The sequence below is a fragment of the Agaricus bisporus genome (assembly GCF_000300575.1).
Source record: "Agaricus bisporus var. bisporus H97 unplaced genomic scaffold AGABI2scaffold_14, whole genome shotgun sequence".
Classification (NCBI taxonomy): domain Eukaryota; kingdom Fungi; phylum Basidiomycota; class Agaricomycetes; order Agaricales; family Agaricaceae; genus Agaricus; species Agaricus bisporus.
In genome coordinates, this window is record NW_006267349.1 from 741,880 (window position 1) to 750,287 (window position 8,408).

The window sequence follows — 8,408 nt, forward strand, 5'->3', positions numbered from 1 at the left end:
CGTGAGGTTCACATGATACCTTTTCGCTCCATCGCAACTACTTGGGTAAACTTGTTCCCACCGGGATGGCCACCTGCGCCACATGGGCCTCACTCAACGTGATTCTTGTTCTCCTCTATCCTTCAGGTTCTTATCAGTCACAAGACTATAGTATAGCCATCATTTTCATTTCAACGTTCCGAAGGCCGGAGCCTAGTGCCCGATATGCCCAGCGTGGACGTCTTTCGGCCTTCTAAAACCTGGGAACCATACCTTATCTTCTGCGGGCAACCTTCATGTCGAAAACCTCACTTGCCGATGCTTCAGCCAGCAAAGCAATGGCAGAAGGGAAAGACTCTATTGATGTCGTTCCTATACATTCAGAGATAACCGATCACGAGCTGGACGGTTTGGCAGTCTTGGCTCCCCCAACAAATGAGCCAGTAGTCACCCGACGAGAGTTATGGAGCTACTATCGTGAGTATTGTCTCGACGTGATTTTACCAGAAATCACTCATTTGGCTATGTTCAGTGTACTATAACGGAGACAATGTTCGTCTTCATCGTTACAGAGGGAACTTATATTTCCTCACAATGAACTTCAGGGAGTTGGTCCACTTGGATTCTCTATGACTTTATTCCAATCACTTGCGACCGCCGCTGGTTATGACCCCGCCAAGGGCCCCGGATCATCTTGTTTGGCTGATGGTGCTTCTGGTCGATGTGTTCTCCCCTGGGGTGGAGGAACAAAAGCTGTAGCTAGCATTGTTTTGATCGCAAATGGTGTCAGTTTTGCAGTCATGACCCTGATTTTCACGACTATCGGCTCGGCAGCGGATTATGGGACATTTGGGAGGTGGCTCCTTTTCACTGTCACGGTTATATGTTGGGCCGCTCAGTTCGCGAGTATGAGTCTGACGTGTAAGTGTTGCGATAGTTCAGTTTCCGTTAGAGTGTGCTTGACTTTTTTGAAGCGCCTTCGCGGTGGGGTTTGTCAATGGGACTGTATATGGTTGGCTTCATTAGCTATGGTGCAACGCTTGTGTTTTTCGCAGCTGCGTTTCCGAGGCTGGCAAGGAATACTCAGCATTCGCGAAGCTTGCGCGAAAAGCTTGAGTCAGGAGAGGTTACTCTGGAGGAATACGAACTCGAAGAAAGTCTGGAGAAAAACAGAATCAGTAACATCAGCACGGTGAGCCTTTGATAGATCAGATTTGTATTTTATGAAGCTTGAAACTAAAATTAACGGTAATAGGCGCATAGCAATATTGGTTACATCGTCACATTATTGCTAAATCTTTCTTTATTGCTACCGCTGGCGGATGACCCCCGGGTTAACAATTACTGCTTGGTTTGGTTGGTATCCTCGTATCCCAACAAACCAACACGATTCTAACCAAAGCCCACTTATTGATAGGATGACCGGGTACTGGGTGCTCTTGGGAATTTGGTGGTGTAAGTACACGTTCTATCCTTTCTTGAAGCCATATGAAAATGATCTCCCGCGACAGTCATTTTCCAGCAACCCCGTCCAGGACCTTCTCTTCCAAAGGGTGAAAGTTACTTAACAATCGGGTGGAAACAACTCTGGTTGGCATTTAAACAGTACAAGAAACTGCCATACACATTCATATACCTTTTCGCATTCTTCCTCCTCGCCGACGTAAGTCTAAATTTCTCTTCCACTAACGCCCCGATTGACGCATTACGCTTGCAGGGCTTGAACACGACAGGAACTCTGGTGTCTATCTGCCAGAATGATAAATTCGAATTTAGCTTTTTGCAAAACACGTATTTGGGTCTGGCTCAAGCTATCACTTCGACAGCGAGTACGTTTGGATTTTGGTATATTCAGAGGTATTGGAAGATAAATACCAAGAAAATGGTAAGTATCTATAAGTTTTTTTATTCGGAAAATTATTCATTCACATGGTCAGTTTGTTGTTACGAATGTGTTCTCTATCTTTATACCCTTCTGGGGCATGTTGGGGATTTGGACTACGAAAGTTGGGTACGGAAACGTCACAAATGAACACGCATCTGATAAAACTTCTTACAATTCGTGGCACCTAGATACCACAACGTATGGGAATTTTGGGCTTACAATATCGTATTTGGTCTCTTCCAAGCACCCTACTACGCCTTTGCACAAACCATGATGGCCGAAGTCTCCCCTCCCGGCTACGACAACATGTTTTTCGGCCTATTCGGACTCTCAAATCGTGCTTCAAGTATGATCGGACCGAATGTCATTCAAGCGATTATTGATAAATCTGGAGATAATTGGAAAGGATTTCCATTTTTATTTGCGTTGTGCGCTGCTGCGAGTTTGACTATTTGGTTTGGGGTGGATGTGCAGAAGGGGAGGAGAGATGCTGGGAAATGGGCGGCGGAGATTAGGGAGAAGAGGAAGGCGGATGGAGGGGAGTTTAAGATAAATTGAAGACTAGGAAATTGTGTGTAAATTGAGAACATCTGACTTGTTGGGTGTATGTGCGAGATTACATCTGAGTCGTGGGGGTTATTTGACGAATCGTGAGTATATGCGTACATGAGTCTCCGATTTACCGCGAGACTCTCTCTTCGTTTCGAAGGACCTTGATTATACCAATGAAACCTCTATTCCAACAATGGGAGAAAAATACAGTAAAGTAACGAACCATTCACTCTTCCTCCTCCTCCTCCTCGTCTTCTTCTTCCTCGTCTTCGTCCTCCTCCTCCTCACCATCATCCTTCTTCACCTCCCCACCACCATTCTTCTCCTTCTCCAAAGCCTCCTCCCACGCCTCCTCAAACAACTCCGGATTCTCCCCCGGATCAGCAATCCCACTCGCCAACTTTGATCTCTTCTTCGATTCCAAATCCGTACGCCATGAATTTACCGTTTTCGAAACTTGACTGTTATAGAAATGATATTAGGTGAGTTGTATGGAGAGAGAGAGGAGAGACGAACCTAGGAGCATATGTACGAGCAAATAATGCAGCTTCAGGTGCTCTACCCGTCTTTACCAATAAATCCACACACTTCTCCGGTTCACCTAATTGAAGTAAAGCCGCAAACGCTAAATTATTTTGTCCCTTCTCAACTAAAATACATTATCAGTTTGGTTTTGTTATAAAGAAAAAATAAAAAATAAAATAAAATAAAAAACTTACTAGCTTTATCGACCAAGGCCTCTACACCTGCACGATCACCTACACTCAAAACTAATAACATCAAACTACCTAAATCATTTGATCTTGTGAAACATTCTTTGGCCATATCGAATCGCCAGACTTTTAATGCCGAGTCGCCTAAGAGTTTCCATTTGGGTTCTGTGAGTGCCGTGTCTAGTTGTTGTTGTTGTTGTTGTGATGATGGTGTGGTTGAGGATTGGGAAGGCGTGGGTGAGGTGGTGGTGGTGGTGGAGAGAGATTGGACGATGGAATATGCGAGATCTAGGTCGTCTAATGATAATGCCAAATCGAATTTATGATCCGGATCTGTAGTCACTTGAATCGCCAATTCCTTCAAATCTAAAAAAACGCATCAACATTCACATTTCACCCCCCCCACACAAGAAAAAAAAAACTTGAGACAAACCGCGTTGTTCCAAAAACCTAGCAACCTTATTCAACTGATCCTTCGGCACATTCTCCAAAACCTCTTTCGCCTTTTCCATATCTTCTCTCAGAATCGCAGTTTGATATTCTACGACTGAGAGTGAGAGATTGTAACCGTATATTTTCATTGTTTTGTCGGAGAGGTAGACTCGATTGTGTGAGGGGATGTATCCAAGGAGATATAATCGACTAATTCATTGCGAGTTTGTTTAATATATATAAAGGAGAGAGAGAGAAAGAGAGAGACGAACCTGTCAAAAGGACTAATTGTATATGTTTCTGTACCGATGAAATAACATAATCGGTTGGGAGTTGTGTATATCAAACAATCGCCTATCCATTTAGCTGTTTGTACACTAAAAATAATAGAGTTGAATTTTGTTTGATAATGGAAAAACGGCAGTTTACCTTTCATTGATTTCGGTCACGATTTCAAAAGCTTCTTCAACACCTTCATCTGTAATCGGAATACCTTCATCTACTTTATCTTGATAAGCATCTCTATCAAATCGAAGAACGTAAAACGATTCATCAGAGACAATCGCTACAAGTGTTCCCGTCGTTGACCAAAATACCTAGATTGCATAGATTAAAAAATTGAGGGAGGAAAAGAGAATAAAAAAAAAACATACGTTTTTAGCATCGACATCAATTCTCCTCACAATCTCTCCAGTTTCCCAATCCCAAAACATCACATACCCAGGACCTCTAGCACCCAACACCGGACCAGGATGTAAGCCATCCATAGTAAAACTTCCCGCTCCCTTCATCACACCCGCACCCGTCCTCTCTTTAAAGTTTTTGAAAATCTTGAGTTTAGTTTTCGTTTCGAGTACAGCATATGTATTCGAATCTGGTGCCCAAGCAAATGAAAGACCATTTCCAAACGACTTGTTTCGCCAAGCTAAAGCGGTATAAATGATGTATTCACCATCGCCTACTACGGTTACGAAACGCCCGTTGGGGGAATGAAAGAGAGATGAGGCGAAAATGTCGGTGGAGCCGATTTCTTTGGTTGGTAAATGGACAAGGGCGCCGTCGGATTCGATATCGGAGGAGAGGGTTTGGAGGTTGCCGGAGAGAACGTCGTGGTTATGGGTGTAGATGAGTTTACCGGAGGGGTCCATGGAATAGGTAGGTTCGTCACGGCCTAATTTGACGACGACGACACCTTCGTCGAAACCGAGAGCTACTTCGTTGGTATCTTTACGGAGGGAAAGACACCAAGCACGTTCGAGAGCGTAACTCAAAGTATGTTCGATCCGATAAGTGCCGGAATTCCAGATTTTGACGGTACCATCCTCGCTTCCACTTATGATGATAGGAAGGTTGGGATGGAAGACGGCGAAAGAGACGTTGTTGGTGTGACCTTCCATGGTTTGGACACAGGATTTTGAGAGATAATCCCAGACTTTGACGGTTTTATCGTCGCCGGTGGTGACGAGGTAAGGTTTATCTGCGCCGGGATAGAAATCGACGTAATTGACACCCTTGTCATGGGCTTCCATGGTGAAATTGGGGGAGGAGGCGCCGAGAGACCACATTTTGACGGTGCGGTCGAGACAGGCGGAGACAAAGGTGTTGGAGTCTTTTGGATTGAAGGCGATGTTCATGATATAATGTGTATGGCCTTCGTAAGTCTGCTTGGGGATGAGCGATGGGAAGATGGGCATGAAAGATGAAATACCTGGATGTTGCGCCACTGTTTATCCCAGTCCCAGGCTTTGATGGTCATATCGTCACTGCCGGTAAGGACGATCGGGGCAGAAGGATGAACGGTCAAGCATCGGATATAATCTGGATGGGCCTCGAAAGCGACGACTTTTTCATGGGTGTTGTAGTTGAAGACGCGGAGCTGGTAATCGTCGGAGCCAGCGACGAACCAGTTTTTGCGAGCGATGAATTTGACGCAGCGGACGGGGACCTCGGCGACCTCGAAAGTTTTGATGATGTTGCCGGTGTCGAGATTGTAGATGTTAACGGAGCCGTTGTAGAGGCCGGCGAGGAGCCAGGGCTCTGTGGGGTGGAAGTCGACGCCTTTGACGCGGTCTGAGCGCGCAAAGAGCTTGCGCTGGTGGGGGATGAATAATAAAATAAAAACATATCAGCCCAAACACACTCACATTGACGTCGAACAGCATTTCTGGAGTTGTCGCAGCGAAAAGCGTGCCGATACGTGGACAGGGTGGGTCACGTGGCACAGCTATAGGGCTGTGACTATGCGTGACTTTTCTGTTCTCGCTCTGCAGATGGCGGCCAACACAACGCAGGCGACGGCCTCTGGCGACCTCGCCGACTTGGTTTCGGCGTCGCAGCAGGCGACCATCTACCCCAACGATGACGCCATGCTCGCCGTCCTCCAAGCCCGTTCCGCGCTGACCTTCCCTACTCTCGCATCGGCTCTTCCAACCTTGTCGCCGTCAACCCTTACAAAACTCTCGCCAGTCTCAATGACGCTAGCGCCCGTGACTATGAAGAGCGCTGCTACAAGGACACTTCTCTCCCCATGGTAGACTCCCCCCGACCCCTCCAGCCCCATCTCTATGATTTCGCAGCTAGACTCTATCTCCTCATGCGCCGGCGATTGGAATCCCAGGCCATTATTGCCCGGTCAGCTTTTTTTTTTACTTTTTTTTCAACTCACTCATCCCCCTTGCAGCGGCATCACGGGTTCGGGCAAATCCTCCAGTCTCCGTCTCCTCCTCAGCCAGATTCTCAGGCTCTCCACTCACACCAAGAGGGAGACGAGAATTGCTGACCAAATCCGAGCCCTCGGCACCGTCCTCGACTCCTTTGGCAATGCCAAAACCCTCATGAACCCCAACGCCTCTCGGCATGGCAGATACCTCGAGCTCCACTTTACTGACAAGGGCAGGATTAATTCCGCCAAAGTGTTGACTTACGGCTTGGACAAATTCCGACTCAACAAGCTCTCGCACGAGGAGCGCACCTATCACGTTTTTTACCAGCTACTCGCCGGGACCACGCCCCAGGAGCGAGATGCCCTCATGGTCGAGGATGCCTCGGACTATGCCCTCCTCGCCTCTTCGGGCTGCTACCGCCTCCCCTCCGGCCCGTTCAGCGACGACTCCATAGCCATGGAGGATCTTCGTGCGGCGATGCGTACCCTCGGCTTCAAACAAAAGCACATGACTTCTATTTTTAGTCTCCTAGTTGCCATCTTACTCCTAGGCAACCTTCAGTTCGCCGACCCAGACGCAAAGGACGTCGCCGCCTACATTGCAAATCCCCAGGCGCTCGACCACGCCGCCCGCCTCCTCGGCGTCTCTGCTGAAGATCTCTCCCAAGTCCTCACAACCAAAACCAGTTACGTCCGCAAAGAACTCTATACGGTACTGCTAAATGCGGAACAAGCGGCCGGTCAACGGGATCATTGTGTCCGTGATCTGTATGCCATCCTGTTCGCTTTTGTCGTCGAAACCGCCAATCACCGGCTCGCCCCTAACCCGAAAGACCCGCCTGCCCCTACACAGATTATCCTTCTTGACCAGCCGGGCTTCCAAACCCGCGGTCCATCCGGTACTACGTCAGTCGCTCTCACCGGTGCCCCACCTCTCATCTCTGCCTATGGACAAAATGGTTTCGAAGAATTCTGCGTCAATTTCAACGACGAGCTCTTGCACTCGTACTTTATTCGAAATTCGTTTGAGAATATCGGGTTTAATGGGCAAATAGCCAGTGATGGCATCACCTTGCCTAATATATCCACTATGGACAACAGTGCTTGTGTGGAATTACTACGCGGTGCGCAGCTCAGTGAGAGATCGCAGAGGAAGCCTGGCGGGTTGTTGGGTGTTGTCAACAAAGCTTGTTCGTCGTACAAATCCGGAAAGGGTAACGAACGTCGGGACGAAGACTTGTTACAAGAGTTGGGTTCCAAATTCGGTGTTCATACCTCGTACGTTGCTAGTCCCAGCGTCGGAGGCGCACAAGACCGATTTCTGTTTGGCATCAACCACTATGCGGGTTCCGCATCGTACGATATCCAAGGTTTCGTCGAAAAGGATTCTGATTTATTGGATTCGGCGTATGTGACACTTCTTCGTGGATCTACCGATGCTTTCGTTTCGAAATTGCTTTCTGGGCCTAGTTTGGCGGCGGAGAGACATAACAAGGATGAGAACATCATTGTTCAAGCACAAGTGTCTTCTCGACCTTTACGTCAACCGACACCGATAGTGTCTCCTGATGGGACTTTACCTACGGATAGTCATGCTCGACTGGATCCGAGTAAAACATATCCTGTGACTGCTCAATTGAATTTTACGGCGTCTGAACTTTTTGCGTCGATTGATAGAACGCATTTGTGGACGATATCGTGTATCAGACCGAATGATTCATCGTCGCCGAATTCGTTTGATAAACGTCGAGTGAAGAATCAGATTCGGGCTTTGCTCTTACCTGATTTGGTGGCTAGGAAGAGTGTGGAGTATGTTGTGGATTATGAGTTGGGAGCGTTTTGTGAGAGGTATGTGCCGAGGATGAGAGGGTCGAATGAGGAGAGGATTACGCAGTGTGTGAGGAGTAATGGGTGGAAGGAGGGTGTGGATTATGCAGTTGGACATCGGTGTATTTGGTTGGCGTATTTGGCTTGGAAGATTGTGGAGGATCAGGTGAGGGCGGCGGAGAAGGAGCAGGGGAAATTGTCTGGAGAGATGGAGGAGGAGGAAGGGGGTGCGGGAGAAGATTTTGAGACGGAGTATACGCATCAGGAGGGGGGGATTGGGTTGGGTGGGGGGACGCAGAGTGTTTATTATGGGGCTGGGGTTTCGGAGAGTGCGGATAATTTGGTGACGATGAATAAT

General features: G+C 47.7%; 3 protein-coding genes across 3 annotated transcripts; 2 read left to right on the forward strand and 1 right to left on the reverse strand.

The window, feature by feature from the left end:
- The first annotated feature begins 265 nt into the window (after positions 1–265).
- On the forward strand, positions 266–2,477 carry AGABI2DRAFT_229169 (hypothetical protein). Its single transcript, XM_006456874.1, has 10 exons — positions 266–456; positions 512–531; positions 585–900; positions 954–1,171; positions 1,235–1,335; positions 1,397–1,434; positions 1,491–1,642; positions 1,697–1,864; positions 1,917–1,990; positions 2,053–2,477. Exons 1-10 carry the CDS (start codon positions 276–278, stop codon positions 2,420–2,422), a joined length of 1,638 nt encoding a protein of 545 aa, XP_006456937.1. The 5' UTR covers positions 266–275; the 3' UTR covers positions 2,423–2,477.
- Positions 2,478–2,563: 86 nt separating this feature from the next.
- Positions 2,564–5,723, reverse strand: AGABI2DRAFT_188715 (hypothetical protein; the record flags this gene model as incomplete). The annotated part of the gene is made up of 9 exons (XM_006456875.1): positions 2,564–2,877; positions 2,933–3,065; positions 3,136–3,495; positions 3,563–3,771; positions 3,834–3,938; positions 3,991–4,157; positions 4,215–5,222; positions 5,270–5,653; positions 5,706–5,723. The coding sequence occupies 9 exons, from the start codon at positions 5,721–5,723 to the stop codon at positions 2,643–2,645; spliced, it is 2,619 nt and encodes an 872-aa protein (XP_006456938.1). The 3' UTR covers positions 2,564–2,642.
- Positions 5,724–6,088: 365 nt separating this feature from the next.
- AGABI2DRAFT_154388 (hypothetical protein) lies at positions 6,089–7,851 on the forward strand (the record flags this gene model as incomplete). The annotated part of the gene is made up of 3 exons (XM_006456876.1): positions 6,089–6,192; positions 6,242–7,764; positions 7,814–7,851. The coding sequence occupies 3 exons, from the start codon at positions 6,089–6,091 to the stop codon at positions 7,849–7,851; spliced, it is 1,665 nt and encodes a 554-aa protein (XP_006456939.1).
- Positions 7,852–8,408: the final 557 nt, after the last annotated feature.

What these genes read in the sequence shown, in the direction of transcription:
- AGABI2DRAFT_229169 (XM_006456874.1), top strand. Translation starts at nt 276, where the DNA reads ATGTCGAAAACCTCACTTGCCGATGCTTCAGCCAGCAAAGCAATGGCA. An exon ending in AGAGTTATGGAGCTACTATC is followed by an intron (nt 457 to 511) that starts GTGAGTATTGTC and finishes GGCTATGTTCAG; the next exon opens with TGTACTATAACGGAGACAAT. An exon ending in GAATCAGTAACATCAGCACG is followed by an intron (nt 1,172 to 1,234) that starts GTGAGCCTTTGA and finishes TAACGGTAATAG; the next exon opens with GCGCATAGCAATATTGGTTA.